Source organism: Carcharodon carcharias, chromosome 1 (assembly GCF_017639515.1).
Source record: "Carcharodon carcharias isolate sCarCar2 chromosome 1, sCarCar2.pri, whole genome shotgun sequence".
NCBI classification, from domain to species: domain Eukaryota; kingdom Metazoa; phylum Chordata; class Chondrichthyes; order Lamniformes; family Lamnidae; genus Carcharodon; species Carcharodon carcharias.
In genome coordinates, this window is record NC_054467.1 from 76,287,801 (window position 1) to 76,312,935 (window position 25,135).

A 25,135-nucleotide genomic window follows, 5' to 3' on the forward strand; every position below is an offset into this window, starting at 1 on the left:
TTCAGGTTTGGTCTAAGAAGTGGCAAGAAACAGTCACGCCAAAGAAGTACAAGACAATGACTATCTCCAACAAGAAAGAATCTAACCATCTCCCCTTGACAGTCAATGGCATTAAAATTGCTGAATCCCCCACTATCAACATCATGCAGGTTACCACTGGCTAGAAACTTGACTAGACCAGTCACATAAATATTGTGATTATAACAGCAGGTCAGAAGTTGGGAATTCTGTGGCAAATAACTCACCTCCTGACTCCCCATAACCCTTCCACTATCTACAAGGCACAAGTCATGAATGTGCTGGAATATATTGCACTTGGCTGGATGAATGCAGCTCCAACAACACTCAAGCAGCATAACACCATCCCAGTCCAATTGATCAGCACTCCATCCACCACCTTAAAATTCACCCCCTCCACCACATGTGCAGCGGCAGCAGCAGTACCATGTACAAGAGGCACTGCAGCAACTCACCAAGGCTCCTCCAATAGCACCTTCCAAACCCATGGTCTCTTCCACCCTGAAGAACAAGGGCAGCAAACAGATGGGAACACCACCACTTGCAAGTTCCCCTCCAAGTCACATACCATCCTGACTTGGAAATATATCACAGTTCTTTCACTGTCACTAAGCCAACACCCTGGAACTCCCTCCCTAACTTCACTCTGGATAAAACTACACTTGATGACCTGCAGTGATTCAAGAAGGAGCCCCATCAACACATGATAAAGACCAATTATTATAGATTTTTGTACAGAAGTAGACCTTTAAAGCCTCGAAAAATCCCTCCAAAATGGGGGTTGACTTATTCATGTATACAAGTGAACCGTCAGCGTGTGTGTGGATGGTTACCATTTTTGTTATTCGCTACATTGCTCTGCTTTGCATGGGCATGTCTTAAGCTTCTGCACATCTTCACAACACAGTTTGTATCTCCTGCTTGATCTCTTGCACTCAGTAATAAGTAAAACATCCATTTGCGGAGTGAAAAATTGCGGCTGGCTACTAATGCGAGTATAGCATGTCTTGGCTGAAAGGTGGGGGGAGGGGGCAGTGTCAACCTATATGCCAAGTACATGCAAAAATATGACTCTTGGGGCCAAAAAACAGTGTCATCTTATGCCCTGGGTCAACTTACATGCCGCGAGCTACGTTAAGGATGGACAACAAATGCTGGCCTTGCCAGCAACAACTACATTTCGTGAATGAATAAAAAGCAGACTGAATAGTGGTGGCGAGATCTTTTCCTTCAACAATAGCAACACAATAGTTAGATCTTTATAACTGTTCAGCAACTTTAAAGGTGATTTTATTTTCCTGGTGCCAGCATGCAAATTCCCACATTTATCACACAGCTGCATTTAAGCAGAAGCTAGGTAAATACAAGAGGAAGGAAAGAATAGAAGGTTATGCCAATAGAGTTAAATGAAATAAGGTAGGAGGAGGTTCATGTGAAACATAAATATAAACATAGACAAGTTGGGCAGAATGGTCCATTTCTGTGCTGTAAATTCTATGTAATTTCCCATTGTGAGACTTGAACTGAAGATCTCCAGGTTGCTAATCCAGTAAGGGACAGATTTGCCAACAACAGAAGAACAAGATTCACCCAAAAACTGTTGCTCAGTCATAAATGTGACTTTAATGCAACTGCCCAAATGGTGCAAAAACAACTTGTCTATTGCCTCGGACGGCCCGCTTCTATCTCCTACCCAAAATCCACAAACAGAACTGCCCCGGTAGACCGATCGTCTCAGCTTGCTCCTGCCCCACAGAACTCATTTCTCGTTATCTTGACTCCCTTCTCTCTCCCCTTGTCCAGTCCCTTCCCACCTACATCCGTGATTCCTCTGACACCTTACGTCACATCAACAATTTCCAGTTCCCTGGCCCCAACCGCTTCCTCTTCACCATGGACATCCAATTCCCTCTACACCTCCATCCCCCACCAGGATGGTCTGAGGGCCCTTAGCTTCTTCCTCGAACAGAGGCCCGAACATTCCCCATCCACCACTACTCTCCTCCGTCTGGCTGAACTTGTTCTCACGCTGAACAATTTCTCCTTCAACTCCTCTCACTTCCTCCAAATAAAAGGTGTGGCTATGGGTACCCGCATGGGCCCCAGCTATGCCTGTCTCTTTATGGGGTATGTGGAACATTCCATGTTCCAGTCCTACTGCGGCCCCCTTCCACAACTCTTTCTCCGGTACAATGATGATTACTTCGGTGCCGCTTCATGCTCTCATCGGGACTTGGAAAAATTTATTAATTTTGCTTCCAATCTCCACCCCTCCATCATTTTCACGTGGTCCATCTCTGACACTTCCCTTCCCTTCCTTGACCTCTCTGTCTCAATCTCTGGTGATAGACTGTCCACCAATATCCATTACAAACCCACCGACTCCCACAGCTATCTCGACTACAGCTCCTCACACCCCGCTTCCTGTAAGGACTCCATCCCATTCTCTCAGTTCCTTCACCTCCATCGCATCTGTTCCGATGATGCTACCTTCAAAAACAGTTCCTCTGACATGTCCTCCTTCTTCCTTAACCGAGGTTTTCCACCCACGGTCGTTGACAGGGCCCTCAACCGTGTCCGGCCCATCTCCCGCGCATCCGTCCTCACGCCTTCTCCTCCCTCCCAGAAACATGATAGGGTCCCCCTTGTCCTCACTTATCACCCCACCAGCCTCCGCATTCAAAGGATTATCCTCCGCCATTTCCGCCAACTCCAGCATGATGCCACCACCAAACACATCTTCCCTTCACCCCCCCCATCGGCATTCCATAGGGATCGCTCCCTCCGGGACACCCTGGTCCACTCCTCCATCACCCCCTACCCCTCAATCCCCTCCTAGGGCACCACCCCATGCCCACGCAAAAGATGCAATACCTGCCCCTTCACTTCCTCTCTCCTCACCGTCCAAGGACCCAAACACTCCTTTCAAGTGAAGCAGCATTTCACTTGCATTTCCCCCAACTTAGTCTACTGTATTCGTTGCTCCCAATGCGGTCTCCTCTACATTGGAGAGACCAAACGTAAACTGGGCGACCGCTTTGCAGAACACCTGCAGTCTGTCCGCAAGAATGACCCAAACCTCCCTGTCGCTTGCCATTTTAACACTCCACCCTGCTCTCTTGCCCACATGTCTGTCCTTGGCTTGCTGCATTGTTCCAGTGAAGCCCAACGCAAACTGGAGGAACAACACCTCATCTTCCGACTAGGCACTTTACAGCCATCCGGACTGAATATTGAATTCAACAACTTTAGGTCGTGAGCTCCCTCCCCCATCCCCACCCCCTTTCTGTTTCCCCCTTCTTTTTTTTTCCAATAAATTATATAGATTTTCCTTTTCCCACCTATTTCCATTATAAAAAGAGAAAAAAAAATTATTTTTTTTTTTTACATCTTTTATGCTCTCCCCACCCCCGCTAGAGCTATACCTTGAGTGCCCTACCATCCATTCTTAATTAGCACATTCGTTTAGATAATATCACCAACTTTAACACCTATGTGTTCTTTTGTATAATTGTTGTTGACATCTTTTGATGATCTGCTTCTATCACTGCTTGTTTGTCCCTACAACCACACCCCCACTCCACCTCTCTCTCTCTCTCTCTCTCTCCGCCCTCCACACACACACCTTAAACCAGCTTATATTTCAACTCTTTCTTGGACTCGAACTCAAGTTCTGTCGAAGGGTCATGAGGACTCGAAACGTCAACTCTTTTCTTCTCCGCCGATGCTGCCAGACCTGCTGAGTTTTTCCAGGTAATTCTGTTTTTGTTTTTGTTTTGGATTTCCAGCATCCGCAGTTTTTTTGTTTTTATTTTTGTCTATTGTCTTGATAGACAATCAGGCTATCGTCTGTGTTAATCTGGTCTTTGTCCTCCAGCATGGTTGGCAAGTGAGGCTCAGGAATTTCCAGCTCTTTGGGCTTCACCAGAGGAGGTCTGTAGACAGTGGGTGCTGCCTGGTTTGTTCTCGTGGCTGCATTAAAGCTCAATGTTCCCACCTCAACAATGTTGGTATGGTGATCCTGTATATGTGCCAATCTGAAAAGTAAACATTGCATACTGCAGCAGTGGCAATGTCGGAACATTTTCATGCTTCTCTTCAAAGTAAATTGGTGAGTTTATTTGACACTTATACACAGATATTGACCTCTATTTAGCCCCCAGTATTACAGTACTGTAACAGCAGAAGCCATGGCAGCCATGCATTGAGCACCGAAATATTGATGCTTAGGAAAAATTGAGACAGTCAATTTGTTTGAGCTTTAGTGTCAGAACCTAATTTACACTTTGACGCTTGATCCTAACTTTGCCCCCTTCCTTGTTGACAGTTTCCCCTGGGAGAAGAGAACCAAGAATAACCCCCTCAGTGGAAGTGAAATTTTAGATCTCACTGCCCAACAAAAAGTGACCTTAATGGACCTAATGTTAGGTACATAGTGAACTACTGCCCCATTATACGACGCAACCCCATCTACATCTTTCAGTTCAATATGGCAGACCATCTGCCTGCATTATGGTTTCCAGGCCACGGGTGCCCACCTCTTAGACCTGGCTGAATTCAAACTGCAATCAGACGAAAGGCATGAGGATCTGTATCAACGTCAGTCTGAATGGTCTTCTTTGAGGAGATGGAAATGCTGGCTCAAATCATCACCGTCTACCTCTTGATGTGGGTGAGGAGATGTCACTCTCACTGGAGAACATAGCGGTTCTACTTTAGCTACAAATCGCTTACCCTAGACTACCACATCTAGTAAAGCAGGGGTGCAACACCGAGCTCAGGTCACACACTCTGGCATCTGTCAAGCCAGAGATCTTGCAACCTTCCAATTACTGTTAGAAGAGATTCATGCATCTGCTAATGTCAAGGCTCTCCGTACTGCTGCTTCCTCCTCCAGGAGTGCTGGGTCGTCTCGTCTTTGCCTAACAGAATCAAAACATGTAACTCCCTTCTTTGATGCACAAGACAGGTGTCTTATCTAAGCAAGTGGGCTGACCAGATAAGCATTTGCTCAGCAAATGTCATTTTCTGCCTGATCAAGACCACCAATACATTGCTAATGCTTGTAATATAGCTGCTATCCTGGATGATTATGATAATGATAATGTCACAGAATCTTGTTTAGATTAACGGGATGAGGAACCTGATGTTTCATTGGAATCAGCTGTACTCTGCATACAGATTCATCAGTCACTCTAATTAGATACATTCTTCAAGCATCATGCTATTTGACTAACCATGGACAATGAAGCCACTGGCAACATGACCCACACTTCCACAGCAATGTGACTCAGTGTCCCAGTCATGAGTTCATGCCAATCTGCTCACCAGGCTGATGGTTCATTGCCTTTACATGTAGTTGGTGAAACACACTGCTCTTTGTCCAGAGACCATCTTAACCTTGTCTTTGAATGCCTGGTCAAGGAAAACCATGATGTTGAGGTACTTGTAGGCACTCTGTTCATGGAAACTGATGATGTGTCAATTCGATTGCCCAAATCCCTAGTGTTAGTTAGCGACTCCACCACCTATGCTTATGGATCTCATCCTTCCTCCAGCACATGCAGAGTGAGATGACCCCATGTACTTTGCATTCCCTCAAGGACAACAACAATCTGGCCAGGGGATTTCATTGAGATGACACTATTTGAGGAATTGAGATGCTCTATCCTAGGTGATCATCTAGTGGAGGACATTGTTGTCAAAATTGCAGATCATCTCTACTCTGGTGATAACAGTCCTGAAGATCTTCTTCACTACTGGCAACATGTACTGCACGCTCTGTCATAATGTGACCTGCGCCTATCTGCCCCTAAAACTGTCATCTGTCCTAACACTACACTTATCCTAGAACGGATTTGGTCCCAGGGCACCTTGCAAGTTAGCCCACACTACATGGCCACGCTCTCTACTTGCTCTTCACCAGAGCAGGCTTCTGGCATGAGATCTTTCATCGAAGCCTACAAGATGGTCTCAAGAGTCCTTCCTCAATGTGCCTCACACACAGCCGCATCAAATGCTGGTACTGCCAATCATCAGTTCAATGAAAAGATCAAGTGGACAATGATCCCCGCACAAGCTTTCAGTTGGCACAATCTGCCCTTTCATCCACTAAAACCACTGCCCTTCCCTATCCAGATGATCAACTCTGGGTTATCACAGGCGGTACTGTTAAGAAGCATGGCATTGCATCCACCCTGTATACGACCCGTGGCAAAAGACTCAAACTTGCCAGTTTCTTCAGGGCAAAATGCATGGTTACCAAATCACCTGGTTGCCTTGTGAAGTTGAACTCTGTCCATCACAGCTTCTATCAAGCACCTCTGCCCATATATTGCACAGTCCAAGAATCATCCTCGTCCTCCCAGGCAGCAAATCTTGTATGCAGACCTCTAAAGAGCTGCAGGGAAGAATTTTCTGCCGGTTTCCAAGTCACTACCTTCCTTTCCACAGTCAGTTGCTACCACATCTCTGTCAGACACTGAAGCTGATCTGTGAGCATCCCCTCAGGTTTTACAAGCTGCAATGCAACTGACTGAGGACCCCACTTGCCAAGTCTGTTCCTTCATAACCAGACCTCAGATTCCATCAATCTGACTATTCGTTAATTACATTGTGTCAGGCTCCAGAAGACTCCCTTTCACCAGCAAGCCAGCCTGGCTAGCTATGCAGTCTGAATGTCCCATCTTTCAATGCATGCATTCCCACCTGTTGCAAGGCACCCATCCTTTAAACAAGCTTACCAACATCCATAATTCAAACACTACTTCTGGGTTTCTACCATTGCACAAGATGGTTTGGCACAATGAGTCCCTTGCCCCTCCAGGGAATGCATTATTGTCCAATGAGATGTCTGGAATGCCTTATCACCATTCTTCATCTACATCTTGGTCATCCATCATGTCTTCAGCTCAAATTGATCGCCCACCAATATTTCTATGCACTTGACATGGATGCCTTCATTGAATGGATTAGAGCTAACTGCCATACTTGTGCTGCCTTTCAGACTATCCTACACACTGTAGTCCCCCAATCTTTAAGTGACCCTCCAGAGGTAGTTCACATCTCATTTGCTGCCTATGTTATCAAGCATGAGCAACAACTCATATTGGCTGTTTGAAAGCTCTTATGCTACCACTTGCATCATTGCCAATGAACATCACATCACCTTAAGGGATGCTCTCCTCCAGTTGGTGCATTGGGTTTCATCCACTGACTGGTCCCCTAGCTGTCATACAGACTGATCCTACCCCTGGGTTTTTTGCCCTGGTAGGAGAAAAGCTGCTTCAGGAACACCACACTGCTACTGAGCTCGGAAAATCAAAGAATCTCAACAAGAATGTGATAGCAGAGAAAGTAGAATGGCAAAAGAAGGATGAGCTCCTACACCACAAACCACATGGAGGTCCCATCACATCTTTGGCCCCATCCGTCACCACTGCATGACATGCCTCACTTCTTCATTCTCAGAGCCTTTCTCCTAGGAGAATTATAGGCACAGAGACATCAATTCACCAATGTGCAGATACCCCTGTCTGGCGACAGGGTTACTGAACCTCAACATTGGCTTCGTCAGGGCAATCACATGTACTGTCAGAAGTGCAGCCAACATTCACCTCAATTGACGTTGGCGATCTGGTCTACCTTGATGTGATCACAACAAGTCACAGGCCTGCCAACACTTCTTGGTTACCTGCATCGGTGACAGCTGGTGCAATATTCACAAATTCATTAGTTCCCAGCTCTGCAGCACAATTTATCGAATCAAGAGATCTGGATGCTACAAGGTTCCTTCCTTCTGCACTGGCTCTGCCATCTGCTCCACTTCCAGCCATGTCCAACCACCCATGGCAAACACTCCCCAACCATCTGGCCTGCCCCTCAAACATTGACCTACCAGCTGAGCTATTTACATCATCCACAACTCCAGTGGTGTCAGAAGTGTCAGCTATTGGTCAACCATGCAATAGATCCCACGTTCGTGTCTCAATCACTGACTTTGGGATGAATCCCTGAGCTGCCTCCCAATGTGGAGACGCTGATATCTGATCCAGGGCCACAGTTCTTATCACCTACTCCAATCTTGCAGTCCCCAGCTCAGACTCCTGATCCTACAGCACCAGCTTTTAGCACACCGGCCAGCCATCTACATGAACCACTAGCCCTGTTCCCTCGATGCCTATTTTAAGACAATATACTTGTCAAAGACCATCTAGCAGATTTCATACTTCTGGATTGATGCTGATATTTGGGCACTGAATAGATCTCAGTGGTTATAGGGTAGTTCACCCCTATGAAATGTGTTTGTGTGCCCAGTATGCACACCATTTGATGTGATTCTTGTGCATGTGTTTGGACTGCCTTTTGCAAAGACATTTTTGTTCCTTACATTTATGATGTTGCATTCTTTGGGCACATATGTGTACTTGAGAGTGCATTTTGATGCGAGGAAGATGTTTACACATATTCATCTTCTTTGGTTTTTTTGGGCATCATTAGTACAGAATGGCTGTGTGATGTATAGGTGAGAGAGAGAAAGACAGAAAGAAGACATGCCACTTTAAGTTATCACCCATTGGTGGTTGGGAATCTGGGTTCTCTTGTGAGCACAGCCATTTTGTATCCCAGTATAGTACTATTTGTTTTCATGACTGTACTAAAGCTCAATATTTCCACTTCAACATTACTGGTATTGTGATCCTGTCTATGTGTCAATCTGAAAGTAAACACAGCTAAATGGCTCTGCCTGAAAGGGTGGAAATATATTCAATAGTAGCTTTCAAAAGAGGATTGGGTAAATACTTGGAAAGGAAAAATTTTACAGAGCTATGGAGAAATGGTTGGGGAGTGGGACTAATTGGATAGCTCTTTCAAAGCGCCAGCACAGTCATCATAGGCTAACTGACCTCCTGTTGTGCTGTATAATACTATGAACTTCTGCAGGGCATAAAATGTATGCTTTCAGATTGGCTGCCCATAATGCGCCATATGTCTTCAATGTAACAGAAAACTGGATGTATAACAGGGGACCAACTCATTACCTCTGGTATTACACCCCCTCACACTGATGCTGGAAATTCAGCCATTCGTTTCTGATCAATATCATATCCTCGGCTGTTTACATGTCATAAGGGTACAGGTTCCAGTGAAAACCACCTCTTTTAGTTGGCCTTGAGCATTCTAGAAGTAGAAGGGCTGCCTTGTTAGTTTTCCCATCCTGCCACAAAGTGAGAACTGCTACCAATGTCAGTGTGGTAGTCAATGAAACCCAGCTTTCAAGTGTTTGAAATAAATGTCTCAAGTCTTTCTGGGCATGCAATTACACCACAACACAGCTGATACAAGCAGTCCCAACTCCAGTAGCAGTGCTATGAGGTAAGGGAGGCAGCATTGCTCATTACAGAAGGTCTGAGATGCATCCCTTCAGATGAAGTATAAGATTTGTATCTGAACGCAGGGGCAACAATTGTTTGAGCAAAAAGGCTGCCCTGACAAAGTGGCATTGCTACAATATGAAAAAGGTGCTTTAAGGGTGGTTTCTCCTAAGTGCAATGTGTCATATTTTTTTTTCTGGCAAGGACTGAACTCTACTATGAACAGACGCCAGCAAAATGGCTTTTAACTGGCATGTAAAGACCTTCCTACAATTTCGGCAAAGGCCTGCCCTCAGAAACTTTCATTTACAAACATTAGTTGTGAACACTTCTCGTGCCTCAGGTGTGTGAGTGCAATGTAATTCAAAAATGTCAGCAGTCTCAATACACTGCAGAATCACTTCCAGTGGACATAACAATCTACAAAATAACAAATTGACATCCATGAGTATTGAAGTCCAAGAAGAAACCAAATGTTTATAGGCAATTGTGCTGGTTTCCATTGTTTATGTCAAGGAACAGATTTGACAGTAACCAGGAACTGCCTATGTACAGGATTCAGAATTAGCAAAAATGTTCCTTTTATGACTTTGCTAGTATGGTCACAAACCTTTCCCAATGTTGTGATGGCGATTCCACAGGCTCTAAGACCACATGGAGCCAAGCCCCTGTATGGTTGGGCCAGAGTTATGTGTGACGAACACACACAGTTTAAATTCACTATCACTGGCATTTCCAATTGGAGGTAGGCAATGAAATCCCGCTTTCAAGTGTTTGGAAGCAAAGGCATTATGTGGCTTATAATGCGGATTGGTGTTAGCCATGGCTCAGTAGTAGCACTCATTATTAAGTCATATGGTTGTGGTTTCAAGACTGTCGAAGGTGCTATTTGTTGGGTGAGACATTAAATTGAGGTCCTAACTACTCTTTCAGATTGAAGTGAAAGATCCCATGGCAACATTGGAAGAAAAATAGGGAGTTTCCCCAGTCTCATGCCCAATATTTATCCCTCAACCACCATCAATAAAGCCATTCAGTCATTACAGCATTGCTGTTTGAAGGCCATAAATGTGAGCAAGTTGGCAGTTGTTTTTCTGACAATATAAAGTAACTATGCTTCAAAGAGTACTTCATTGGCTGTGGGGAATTTTGGGATATCCTGAAATCATAAAGGATGCTATATAAATTCAGGTACTTTCTTTTATATTGTCATGAGTGCCATTGGCGGAATCCTGATAGGATAAAGGAGGCATGTATTTGAAGTGCCTGGAAGTCACGTATCAGCATTGTTGAATGCTGAAGTGTTCATTCTTGTGTCTGACAGTTTTATTGAAATTCAGTCACAAACTAAAAAGGAATGGAAGCACTTAGTCAACAGTTACTGACAGAGATGAAGCATAAGACTTCACAAGTGACCAGATCAGCTGGCATACAAGTTGAAAGGGTAATCCAATTCAATTTTTGTTTTGCAAATTCCTACACAGAATGAGCAAAATTGTTATTGCTCAATCATCAGATTCAAATCGTATAATCCCTTGCCGGATTTGTTGCAAGATTCAATAAAAAAAAAAGAAATGCAGATTTTCAATATTAAGGCAAGCAAATAACAGATTCTGAGCCATGCTCCCACCCATCTGTTCACATTGTCATTCCTGTACTGGTATCCTCCTCAATTGGAAAGCAGCACACGTTTATTTTTGCTGGCATTTGCACGTAAAATAAACAAAAGGTGACTCACCTCCACAGAGAACTTTCCAGAACCTTTCCCATATCTGAATGGAAGAGTTTTGTGAGAATCAGAATCACCTGCAAAGTATATAAGAAATGCAAAGTGAGTGCATTGCACAGTAAATGAAAGCAGCATAAAATCCTAATTTATACCAACATTCACAAAATCAATCTGAAGCCATTTGGAATGCTAACAGGTTTGTTTAAAGAATATTAGATTTCAGAGTTAAAACTGGCAATCAAATAGCAAAAGGTGCAAATTTGTCACACGTTGTGTAGTGTGCTGTTCAGCTACATAGGCAAAGAGGGTCACAGGGTCATACCTCACTGCCATTCAGTGAACTCTGTTGAAAGTATCATTTATGTGGGCATTGAGTAAGGACAAAGTTGAGCTTGGCTGTAATGCCCACTATGCCTCCCCAGTGCTTCATTCACCTACTGATCCCAAAATCATCACATCCTACAGATATAGGCTGGTCAATCCATCAAGTCTGCTCCACATGAAAAGTCTGACTTAATCCCATTTGTCTGCTCCCTCTCTATACCCTTTAATATTTCTCATTTTCATTCAACCTTTTAATCCCTTTGTAACAGAATTTATTGGCTGTGCTTCAATGGTTTGTAGCAAAAATTCCACATTCTAGTCAGCATCCGTGTGCACAAAGTTTTTTTTTCTAAATCTCCTTTTCAATTCATTTTAAGATGATCTTAAATTTGTGCCACTTATTTCCATGTTGCCAACCAATGGAAACAACCCAGGTCTTGAAATGCAAGGACAGTTGATCTCAGTGAAAGTAGGAATATCGAGAACCTGAGCTGTTTAGCCCACTGAGTAACTCGGATCCAGGGTTGAAAGTAGAGGGGGTGATTCACTATTTTAAATTTCAATGATGTGCATTCGTACCACAATGGGTACCTTCTTGAACACCTGCCAGAGAAGTGTCTTCTGTTCCAATGTGGTTATGAAATGATCATTTGGTAACATTTTTGCCACGGTGTGATCAGTAATACTGTGCATTGAACGACAGCACTTCATACAGCCTTTAATATTTTTACTTCTGTACCTCTGTTTCAGATATACAAACAGTCACTTGGTAGCACAGAACTTGAATACTGCTGAAAAGAGAGATTGGTCGTGCTTGCTAGAAATGACATATATTCACATACAGAGACCCTGCAAACAAAAGGAATATGCTCAAGCCTTGCACCTTTTTTGAATTGCCCAGGAGCTTGGGGAGCCTATTGTTCTCTGTTGCTCTCTCCATGGTAATGCCTTGGTCAATTAGAGTCAACTTACCAAACAATCAGCACCCTTTTCTCCTGTAGTATGAATTGTTGTGATCATTAAATTTGGCATTCTTGCATTTGTCCTGATGAGTGCAAAACAAAAAGTTTCGGCAACATGTCTCTCTTTTCAGCAATATTTGTACTTTGCCCATCCCCAAATCTGACATTCAAACCTCAGAAGAGTAATGTTGCTGCACTACAGGACACTCAAATTGGTTCTTGTCCAGTAGCAGCCATGAGCCAGTAGTTCCACCAGATCAGCCCAAAAACCAACATCTCTGCTGTCCATAAGCACCAATGGGAGGCCTTCAATGGGCTTTTCCTTGATCTTTGCATGAAACATTTCTGCAGTGTGTCATAAGGACTGTCCAAGGAACATTCTCTGGGTGCCCTGCTTGATCCCTCAGCTCATACTTCCAAAAAATAAACAGGACACACATTTCATTGCTGTTTGTGGGGCCTACTAATTGAGAAAAAAGTTGCTGTGTTTGCCCACATAACAACTATGACTATGCTTCAAAGCATGTGAAGCACCGTGTGATGCTATGTGAAAGTGGATCTTTTGTTCCTTATCTCATCCCGAGTATCCATTATTCACACACAAACTTTACAGTGGGTAGGCTGTTTGACTGCAGGGACGTTGCATCACATCTGAGCCCAATCCCTCCTCCCACTTGACATCCAGGCACATGCACTTCAAACAGAGATAAAAACAAAAATAAAAACAAAAAAACTGCGGATGCTGGAAATCCAAAACAAAAACAGAATTACCTGGAAAAACTCAGCAGGTCTGGCAGCATCGGCGGAGAAGAAAAGAGTTGAAGTTTCGAGTCCTCATTCTGTCGAAGGGTCATGAGGACTCGAAACGTCAACTCTTTTCTTCTCCGTCGATGCTGCCAGACCTGCTGAGTTTTTCCAGGTAATTCTGTTTTTGTTTTGCACTTCAAACAGGGTGTCTGGTCTGGATAGCAAGCATGCGTGAGAATCTTGAGCTATATTCTCCTTGTAAATCACAGCACTGAGCCTAATTGTAATAACCCTGCCATCACCCAGCTGATCAGTACCAAATAGGGGTCAGTTTCAGGACCTTGCTGGTCTGTAAAGCTCTGCTCTTTCATTGGATTAACTCACAGAGCAAACGGAGGAGTCCATTATCAAGGTTTATTATTTTCAAAAATCATTTGTAACAGCAGCAGATGTAGTTGGCAAAGCCACAATGATGGTGGCAATGACGCCATCACACACCTGCTTGTAAACAAACTTGACAAAGAAACTTTACTATGGTGACAAAGCCCTTTTCATGCAGATTTATTTCAGTTATACTACACGTGAGGATTAATAGAGCCTATGTGAAGTCGTTAGACGCCATCCTCATGATGCTACAGTAAAGTCAGAAGTATTAATGTTTTTGCACCATTCAAGGAGGAACACCGTGGATTAAGAAGCACCGTGTCACTTTCTGGATCAACTTGTCCAGTAGTTTCAAGACATATGCCATATGATAAAGAAGAAACCTGTGCTGTGTCACAGTGTGGCCTGGCTAGCTTGTTTCTGCTTTTCCACAGATGTTCAATGGAATTTGGTGTTGAAGGGAAGAGGAAAATGTGTATTAAGTTCACTGAAGCACCAATTTTACACCCCACTGCTGCTTTGAAACAGTTGCACAGATGCTGCAAAGCATGTGTGGAATGATAACTGCCAAAACAGGAGAAAACCATTTAAACAGCTGCTTTCACCATATTAAAGATTTACAAGCAGGCTCAGCAAATTCACTATGCCCTTATTTATTAACAGGAAAAGATGCCCTTACATGACTTATTAAAACATAGCCCATCGACGCAACTTAAAAATTCAGTAGGGGGTATAACATAAGCAATAACGGATTGGCCATCCATGATAGACCCTGTCTAATTTTGCCTTCCATTGATTTCAGTGTGGAACTGAGTTATGCAGACCAGTAAGGTGCTAGGTTTGATCTCTTCTCTGTCCTGAATTAGTTGATTTTAGCTGAGGAGGCCATAATTGATTTCAAATAAAAACAAAGTACTGGAAAAACTCAGCAGGTCTGGCAGCATCTGTGCAGAGAGAAATGGAGGTTCTTAATGACTCTTCTTCCGCAGTATTTTGCTTTTACGTAACTGATTTCAGTTGCCCTGAGTTAAGGAGGGACAATCAGCCAAAGTTCCTGACCGTTGTAAAGTGACCTTTGAAACAGGGACATTACTGGACTCAGCTCAGATTGCCACATGCTTGAATAGACTACTGTCTTGTGCAAAGTACTGCATGCCATCCGGCACCCACAGATTATATTCCAGCACCAGACGTAGTAGTAACACATAAATAAATAAATAATTTGAATGCACAAATAAAAGGCACTCAGATTTTACAAGTCTTTTAGTGTTTCAAAGGGTTAACAAGCACTGGAGGAAGGAAGGGACTGTTGACCATAATACCCAGCACATATATTGATTGTTCTGACATGCTGAAACAGGTTTGGATTTTCTTTCTTTTATTTGTCACTATTACAAACCAAGAAAGAAGGAAAACCACTTTGATTAGCAGCTTGGGCTTAAACTGCTGTTGTATATAAAACCTCTTTTGCACAAAGTTGGCAAGACTGTGTTAGCATTATGCATCTTTCAAAACTGAAGAATACTATTAGACAGAAGTTTGCAAACACTGCACGCATTTTAATTTGTCAGAATGAATAGCAGCTGTTGCTAAGCATTTGTTAAATTGGTTAGCAGTTATCTCTTGTACTATGTAACATTCGTCCCAAATCTACATAGTTTAGTTCAATCCTTATCATGATATACAGTCACTAAGTCAAGATTCAAGGGAGACAAAGGTCTATAATGTAATATGCATGGACTGGAAAATCTGGGCTTTTTTCTTTCTTACAATCATATACTTTTTTCCAAGTACAGATACTATTTTCCAGGACAGCCTGACATGAACCAATAGGAGGCACAGATAGACATACAAAATATGTCCTATGCTCCATCCTATCCATTCCCCCCTCCCAGCCCAAGTGGATCAGATATATAATTTAAAGGATCTCTACTGGCTTCCTCATACCCAAGGTCTCCTTCTGCTTTAGTTGCATCTTCTTCATAGGCTAATATCCGTATTCTGCCAACATTTATTTGGGTAGTGCCAGCAAAACCAGGCATGATCTGCTGAATGGTAGTCTCTCAGCCCAGAGAAAACATCGCTTGGTTGACGGTTCATACTCGCTGATCTCTGCTGTCAATTTCACAATGTTTGTTTAAACAATGTGAAGTGGTTTCAAGGCTCTGTGGTTTTTGCTATTGATACTTAAAAGGGTCTGGATGATTGACACTTCTATTGGCTTGTAGTGAAATAACTTTTTTTCAACATAGCCGAAAGTTATGAATGAATTACTTTTTTAAAGATTTTTTTACATCCTACTGTCACTTTAGGATTCATTGGTTCTAGATAGTGTATAGTGGGTCAGTGGGCGTGGAAGTGCTTAGCAAGGGGAGCATTAAGGGACTTGGGGGGTGGGCGGGGGGCATGTGGTGACATGGATGAGGCACGAGGAGTGTTTGGAGGTTGAGGAGGGGTGAGGGTTGGAGGGCTTTTGTGTCTTTATTTTAGCTGGGACACTGAGGCAGGCCTTTTAAACAGGCAGTGCCTGTACCCAATCCCGCCCCGGCAGCCAGTGTGGCTGCCTCCAAACTTCTTCCTGGGTTGACTGGCCTGACTTCGGCCTGCATCCGTCCCCCATCAATGAAAATACTGCCTTTGCGGGCACTTTCTCCCGAGGCAGGCGGGCCGAGCCAGGAATTTTCCCAACTCCCGCTATCTATCTTGGGGATGAAAATCCAGGCCATTAACTCTGTTTCTGTCTCCACAGATGCTGCCAAACCTGCTGAGTATTTCCAGTACTTTCTGTTTTTATTACAGATTTCCAGCATCTGCAGTGTTTTCCTTTTATATTTTTAACATTGGACTATCCAGCATAGTTTCACAGGAGGGGAGGCTGATTTCCATATCATTATAATTAACCATTTTGCTACCAAAAAATTTATATTCTTGTTGTAGGTTGACCTGCAACCGCTTAAAAAGGCGTATTTTTCTCAGGGGCAGAAGAAGCAGCACTGTGGAGCAGAGGACAGCAGGAGTGCACAACCTGCAGAGCAACTATCTAGATTTTCAAATCCATTGATGTGGAAAACCCACAAGCAACTACCAAAAAAATTCTCCAATAGTTCAACCCACCTGACACTTCCCCTTTAAGTATCACTGGAAATTTCCAGTTCCTGACTTGCACAGCCCACAGTTGATAAGGGGAGCAGGAAATGGCAGTAGTCAGTTGGGCAGAACCAAAAATGGTGCAAGGAAGAAAATGCCATTCATTGAATCTTATTTATTCCAGCCTACTTCAAGTAGGAACTTTGGTCTTCCAGGAATCAAATCCAAGAATTGGGACAAACGTCAAAGCCGCAGCAAATTGATAGAACTAGCAGCCACTCTATTACAGTTCTGCTACTGTCCACTCTTGAGCACAAATAGGGCCATAGTGAAAAAACACACATCACCAATCACCCCACCCCACTCTCTGTCAACTAAGGAAAGCAATCAGACAACAATCCAGCATAGTTGCAAGTTTGGCAACCCCCATCCCGCCTTTTCTTCACAATCTTTGAAATATGTTCAGTTTTATTTGAGGAAGCAGCAGGAAATTCAGCAACATGCACCTAATTTTCTTACGCCAGTTGAGCATGAAGTTAAAGCATCATAAACACAGTTGAATTAGATAACTCATTGTAATTAATGTCTCAATTTTTCCTGCCAGGGATACGAACAAAGCTCAGCACCATTTCATACCTTGCCTAAATTAGATGTAATTCAAACTGTTTATATAAGATGGGTGTTGCTATAATCTCTAAATATGCTTTATTCGGCCTTTCAAAGCACATGACTCCATATTCCTGTTCAACCCTGGTCATTCAGAAAGGCCTCTGACTTGCTCCAATTAAGTAATAACCGAAGTTATATCAAAGCCCTGCATTAATCTGAGGAGTACAGTGTTCAGCATCTGGGATTTGTTAAAAACATCGGGATGCTGTCAGCACGTAGTCATATATTTTCTTTATTTCATATATGTGGCCATATCATAAGAAAAATCAAAGAACAAGAAAAAGCTACTCAGCCAACTGAAGCTCATCAGTGATAAAAGGATTTGATTGAGTGGATACAGAGAAGCTATTTCCTCTTGTAGAGGAATCCAGGTCCAGGAGGCACAATCTTAACAATGGTTAAGTCATTTAGGAAGCACTATTTTATGGAAAGAGTATGAGGTTGCAGGCTCAGCTCAGGTTTGCGACTGTCTGGTCCAGCCTGAGCTTGTTGCCTGGCAAGGGAATGTAGTTGGTGGCACGAGTATTGAGTGTGTGCTTGAAGATGAAGGCTTCGATATTTCACAATATTTGGCCGGTGTAAATTATGGTTCCTCGAGACTGAATGTTGGACAAGCAACTACCTCTTTCATTATAAGATCCAGATGAATTTTAAACATCACTAATGCTTTTGCCTGACTAGCAGATGTTGAGAACCGCTTTAAATCAAAAGTGTCTTAAATTAAAAATGTTTCAGTTTATCTTCTCTGGTCCCACTTTTCTTACCTCTAATTTTTTTTTGTGTCCACCTTATTGATACTATTTCACATCTCCACACCTCAGTGAAGTGCCCATTTAAACACCTTTTTCTAGTTCATAACAACTTGAATTTCTCTTATGATTCCACGTAGGCTCATTCCATGTACATTTTTTGTTCCTCTCAGCAATCTGCAATGCACACTATTGGAATTTGAGTTCACACTATCTGTGCTTCTTGTTGTTTCTGGGATCAGCACACAAATTAAAACAGCTTTCTGCTGAACAGTGTTGCTTTGTGAAGCAGGTCTAAGACAAGGATGAGGAATTGAAGGAACGTGCAAAGGTCATTCATCCATGTCTTGTTGGTCTTGGAGATGCTGATCTGGTCACTGGATTGAGGTAGGGGTGGAAGGGGGTAATGTTGCAGAAGTGGAAGCGGGCAGTCTATTTTACGAAGAGAGTATGAGATTACAGGTTCAGCTTAGGGTGGAACTGAATACTCAAGTTTGTAACTAGAAGAGCTTAAGTGGATCATATAACCATGATAACAGAATGATTAGCAGAGGCTCAAATGGATGAAACACATCTTCCTGTCTCTATATTGTTATTTCGAGGTCACTTTATATGTCTTATGATGTATTGTGATTGAGTAGCAGTATGCATGAAATTTAGAGATTGAGGGTAGAATTGGTATGAGTTTTGAGTAAATTATCGAATGTTGCAGTCACACCAGATTGTAGAGGTCTTTATAACTGAGTTCTTATAGTGAGTCGTGAACTCAGTAAAGAGGCGTGTAATCATACTGGAATTGTGTCGTGTGACTTACCCAAATACTCACGCTGGACTGTGTAACATGAGCTTGTTTAAAGACCCGATTTTGCAGTTGTTACGGCTGATGTCTCTGTTCTTTGTTGTTTAAAGTAATGAAACAAATTAGAACAAGGTCAAGCATACCTTTTTTCTGTGTAGCAATCACTGCTTTAAATATGGTCTGACGAGTGCATTGTGAAGTCTTAACATAACCTCCAAAGTCTTTTTCTCTGCTGTTCCATCTCAACATGCCATTACTCTTTTTTTCAGTTCTCATTGCTTAGACACTGTGATGGCTTCCAAGTACCCATCTAAATCTCCTCATGCAATGCATTCCATATTGCTTTTGTTAAAATATCCAGCTGTATTATAAATAGCAAAGGAGACAGCAGGACAAGAATGAGGTAATATCCTTTGAGGTAAAGGATGAGAGGGAGCCCATCATATTATTCAGATTTACCGGTTAAGGTTGGAACCAAATCCAGTCTTCTCCCTTAAGAAGAACAGCCATTCAACACTTTGAAAGAATTTCAAGAGAGCCAGTCAGAAACACAAAACATGCCAACTTATGCAAAATATTGAAGGGCAAGACTAAGATGTATTGTACAGGCAAATTGCAAGCATCCTCAGTGCATGTCACAAATGCGATGGTCAGCGCAACCAAAAACTTGAGTGTTTTATAAGAGGTGGGGCCCAAGAACTTGGTAAGAAGGTCTGAAGCAGTGATAGAAGACTTAGAGGCCCCAAGGGTTGAGTAATGATAGCGAGGGCCGTAATTACTGACCATCTCCCAAAAGTGTTAATAGTGCAAAAACTGCTTGAAGCAACCTGAAGTCTCCATCAGTTGTAGGTACAGTTTAACCTTAAGAGGCAGAAGAAGCTTGGGCAGCTTCAATAGACTAATAAAACGCGCGATTAGGTCAACTCCTGCTGCAATATATTCGCTCTATTTATGCCTCTGTAGTTTTGTTTATGTTGTAAAGTGGCGACTGAATGCAGGCCTAAAGAAAAGGTCTTTTAAAATTGGTTAAGTACTGAACTGCTTAAAACCAGCACGTTTAACACATTTTAAGTAACGTTTTTGTGATTGCCATATCTGGTGATGACAAACAGTCAGTGTCATTTTGTGATATAGACGGCTGTCCAAGTTAAAAGCAAGGACATTGCAAGTGGTGGTAACTGCACAACTGGTGGGGACTGTGCTAATAGTTAGTGGCTTAACTTTTGCAAACTTTAATGGAAGATAGTGTATCCAAATCTCACTCCACAACCCCTTTATAGAAAATGTAAAAGATTAAAGAAAAGCAGGGAAATTCTCCATGGTGTCCTATGTAATATTTATCCCTCAACCAAAATCATTAAAACAAATTATCTGGTCATTATCTCACAGGTGCTTGTGGGATCATGCTGTGTCTAAGTACCATACTCACAAGTCCCCTGAAGTAGATTTCTACAGTGTTCACTTTCACCCACCTGCCAGTTACACATCATGCACCAGGCCAAAATTGGGCCTAACTTATTTAAATGAAGCCCAACCAGTAAAATAGCCCGGGCCTCCATCAACAAACAGGGGCGAGCCTGTCACTTACCACTTACTCCACACCACCACTTAAATTCAGAGCTTTAGTTCTAGTTACCACAGATAGATCAAACAAGAGGGAACAACAGTCTGATTGTTTATCCATCCAACATGATACAAAACAGACAGCTTTAATAGCATGGTTCAGTTGAGTCAGAAGGTTGTGGGTTCAAGTTCAACTCCAGAATTTGAGTACAAAAATCAAAACTGACACGCCAGTGCAACACTAAGGGAATGCCGCATTGTTGGAGATGTCGTCTTTCAGATAAAATATTAGACCAAGGGCCTGTCTGCTCTCTCGGGTGGACTCAAAAAATCAGTAGCACTATTTTGAAAAAGAGCAGAGGAGTTTTCCTCAGTGTCCTGACCAATATTGATACCTCAATTGTTATGATCCCCAGCTGAGATTACCCCTGCACAAGCCTGACCCACGGGTGGAACCAAGCCTGATAGATTCTAACTATTATTTGTTTGTTTAAATACGTGAAGAGTAGCTACTGAACAGAGTCACAGGAGTCAGCTGATGAACTTTTACAAAAGAATAAGATTTATTCAATAAGAAAAGATGAACGATATTACAATATTCCTTCACCCACAACTATACTTTTACAGATATATACAGATTTGTAAGGATAACACAAGTCACAAAAGCTATCTTATACCTTAATGTACACTGTAAGTACCCAGTCCATGTAAACCTATGACACCCTGTGGTCAGACACGCCACACTCTAACATCAACCAGAGGCTATGGATCTCTCCTCAACTCCCCCCAGTTTCACTGAATTCCATCCTTCACATGAGGGTTTCCAATCTTCACTCTCCAAGGCCTCGCCTTGGAATCTTCTCCCAAACCGACACTTTCTCTTGGACGCCTACTGCAAGGGCTCACTTCCAGGGTTTTGAACTCTCCTTCGGATGTTCCTCTTCCCTGGGTCACCACATGCATTTCCATGCACTCTGTCTCAGCTGTCAACAGTACACCACTTCTTAATATGCCCATATCAAAGAGTTACAGATCTTCAGCTGTCTCTTTGGACCTTCTTGCCTCTTGCAAGCTGTTCTCACTTTAAATCTGCTTTCTGCAGCTTTTGTCTCTTTAAATCTGAAGCTTGGAGCCTTTTTCTCCATTCTTCACTCTTAAATTCACTTAACAGGACCTTTTCCCAGGTTCCTGTCCTTCCTTTAACTACAAGGTCTTCCTTGGGCTTTCCCCTCTTCTACTCCCTTGGATTTTTGGGGGGTTTTCTTTAGCTTGGGTCTTCTATCTGTCCCCTTTGCTCCAGTCTCTCCTGACAGCAACGCCAAAACCAGCTGAACTCCAACAGCTTCCAAATCAAACTGCTGTCTTTCGTCTTTTTTGTGTGTGCCTGTGGGAGGAACCTGCCTATCTGGCCCCCTGTTGCTAGGAAAGGCAACAGCACTGTTTTTCTACTCATGTGTTTACTTTTACCTTATAACAGTCATATACTCATTAGAAATGCAAGCAGCCTTTTAAAGTGAAACTAAAACTTCATTTGACCTCTCTTAACACACAGATACAGAAATACAAATCAAACTTAAACTTTAAAGCTAAAACTCATTCCTGATACCCACAAATACAAATATAACACACTCAAACTCTCTCTACTTCCTAACATCAATCAACATCACAAAAAACAGATTATGTGGTCATGATCACATTGCTGTTTGTGGGAGCTTGCTGTGCACAAATCGGCTGCCACTTTTCCTAATAAACAACAGTAATTACACTTCAAAAGTATTTAATTAGCTGTAAGGTGCTTTGAGATGACTGCTGGTTGTTGTGAAAGATGCTATCTAAATGCAAGTCTTTTTCCCCCATTTCAACATAACTTCAAAAAGGTTTGAATCATATTTCTTTGGTAAGCACATCTGCAGTGGTGATCTCATGTCGCCTTGTCATACGTCAAAGGTTCAAGCTCTTCTTGGGATAGGGGGTTTGATTGGCAGTTGCATCCAGGAAGGGAAAGGATGATCGACTGACAGTAGAGCTCCTTAACTCAAAGCTCACAGGCTTGGGGATTCCAGTCATGTTTTCAGTCCACAATAAGTGTCAGCTTTGCAGCCAGCAGCCAAGGAGGTCTCTGTTTACAGTTTTGTAAGAAGCCAGCAGGGAAGCTGAGACAGATTAAGAAGTCTTCTTGCTACAGCTCCAAAATCCAGGAAAAGCTACCATGTTTTTTGTATGTATCAAAGGTGGTAGAGGAGAGTATAGGGCTTTAATTGAATAACCCCTGAAAGTGGGTGCACAATTGAACCACACCCATTTATTGTGTAGCAAGCAGCACATTAAATCCGTACACATATACATGCATATACAGTACACATGACTCCTGCAGTACAACCCTCACTGTTCACTGTCTACATGCATCAGCAGGTGGCTCAATATCATGAGTGGCTAGAGTTACTTAAGGGCAGCCTCCACCTCTTAAAGGGGGGGTGGGGGGGGTGCGGTACTGTGGCTGCAAGTGGTGGGAATCCTTTGAAATATGAACAATTCCTATGATACTTTGAGGAATGTTTGAATATGCGAGACAGCACGTACCCAGGTTTTCAGACATTGCATTGGAGGTCTTAGTGAGTCAGAGAGAGCAGGAGAGACATTCTGTATCTGCAATGGGTGAGTAAGTTCATCTTCAAATGCTATGTTCTACCAACTGCATCACTAGCCTCATTCACTGCCCAATTCATTATACACCATTATCTACCTACTGATAATTTCTATCAATCAATGCTCGACTCTGAAATTCAAATACTTTACTTCAGCCTCACATACTTAGCATTGTTACAAACCTCACTTCTATACTCAAAACTCATACACACTGGCAGCTATTCAACAATGACAGCCACATCAAACATACTGCATCAAACAAACTCACTGATATGACGGAAAAAGGAGGAAAGGATGGACTGACTAATTACAGGTCAGTCAGCCTAACCTCGGTGGTGGACAAATTATTGGTAAAAATTCTAAGATTCAGTATACATAATGATTTAGAAAGGCACAAATTAATCAAGAACAGTTAGTATGAATTTGTTCAAGGATCTGACTAACTTGATTGAATTTTTTGAGGGAGCACCATGGGGGTCAATGAGTGTAACACATTTTATGTTTCCTACACCGATTTTGACAAGGCTTTTGACAAGGTTCTGCATCACAGATTAGTCAGAAAAGTAAAAACCCATGAGATTTAAGGGCAAGTCGCAAATTGAATCCAAAATTGACTCCATGGCAGAAAGTAATGGGTAATGATCAACAGGTGTTTGTGTGATTGGAAGACTGTTTCCAATGGTTTCCACTGGACTCAATGCCGGGCTGCTTGCTCTTTGTGGTGTACAAAGGAGCCAGGAGAGAGGAGTACACAAGGTGCAAAACACTGGGGCCCTTGCTGTGGGGGGAGCCGAGCATGTAGCCTGTAAATCTGGATGGTCTACACCCCAGATTGGCTGCTTTATGGCCAAGTATGATGGCCAAAATTCCCCAGATCCTCCTTTCTTGATTACCTTGTAGATTGGTCTGTTTGGGTGTTACTCCTCAGTCGATAGTGTTTGTGGCCGCAGGCCTTCCTGGCCTCTCCTGAGTCCCTCAATCATGATGTGGCCTTGGCTCTAGCTTCCCCAGTGTGAGAGTGAGAGTGAGTGCATCTGAGAGTGAGAGAGATGATGTGTCAGAGAGTGAGAAAATGTGTGACAGTGAGTGAGTCACTGTGAGAGATGTGGGAGTGAGTATGAGAGAGAATGAGAGTGTCTGCGAATGAGTAAGTGGGGTGTGTGTGTGTGAGAGAGTGAGAGAGAGAAAATGAGAGAATGAGAAAATGAGAGAACAAGTAAGCCACTTTGAGAGAGTGAGGGAGTATGAGAGAGTAAGTGTGAAAGAATGAGAGTGTGCACAAGTGAGTAAGGTGTGTGTGTGTGCATGCGAAAATGAGAGTCAGTGAGAAAACGTGAGTGAATGAGAGAGTGAGGGAATGAGTGTGAGGGAGCGTATGTGTCCATGAGTGTGAGAGTTTGTGCACGTGAATGTGAGAGTTTGTGTGTGTGCACGCGCGAGTGTGAGCGTGTGAGAGTGTGTGCTCACGAGTGTGTGTGTGAATAAGTGCGTGTGCTTGCACATGCTCATGAGAGAGAGAGAGAGAGAACTCAGAGATTGGGTTGAACACACATGCATGCACATGCGTACGCACACACTCTCAAACACACACCCTCCCCCTCCCCCCAAAAAATTTATCTACACAGCATGCCAGGTGAGGAGGAAAAATAGGTTGAAAGGCAACCCATTTCCCACTCCCACTTTCGTACGAATTCCACCAAAGCCAGTTCAAAGTGTGCACCATCAGAGATGAATGCAAGGTCAGTGTTAGTTAAATCCAATTCCTAGCTTGGTCCCAGTTCCCTCCCCCTTCCTTTGTGACCAGGATTTGGACCCTAGCCTGTCTCTCTCTCTTTCTAGCTCTGTTTCTTGTGAAAAGGCAAAAAAGGTTTTATTAGTTGGTTCTGTGCTTAGCACTTTTTAATGGTCATACAACCACCACCACCCCCCCAACTTCTCCCCCCCCCCACCCCCCAACCTTAAACCAGCTTATATTTCACCTCTCTCCTATTTTTACTCAGTTCTGTTGAAGGGTCATGAGGACTCAAAACGTCAACTTGATTCTTCCCTGCCGATGCTGCCAGACCTGCTGAGTTTTTCCAGGT

The 25,135-nt window shown here is 43.0% G+C and overlaps 1 protein-coding gene across 2 annotated transcripts in view; it reads right to left on the minus strand.

The window, feature by feature from the left end:
- Positions 1-25,135, minus strand: part of sorcs2 (sortilin-related VPS10 domain containing receptor 2) — a 698,208-nt gene that overhangs the window by 570,362 nt on the left and 102,711 nt on the right. For both annotated transcript variants that reach the window (XM_041197348.1, XM_041197339.1), the window contains exon 2: positions 11,131-11,198. In XM_041197348.1, coding sequence (XP_041053282.1) covers positions 11,131-11,198 — 68 coding nt within the window. The remainder of the gene's footprint in view (positions 1-11,130; positions 11,199-25,135) is intronic.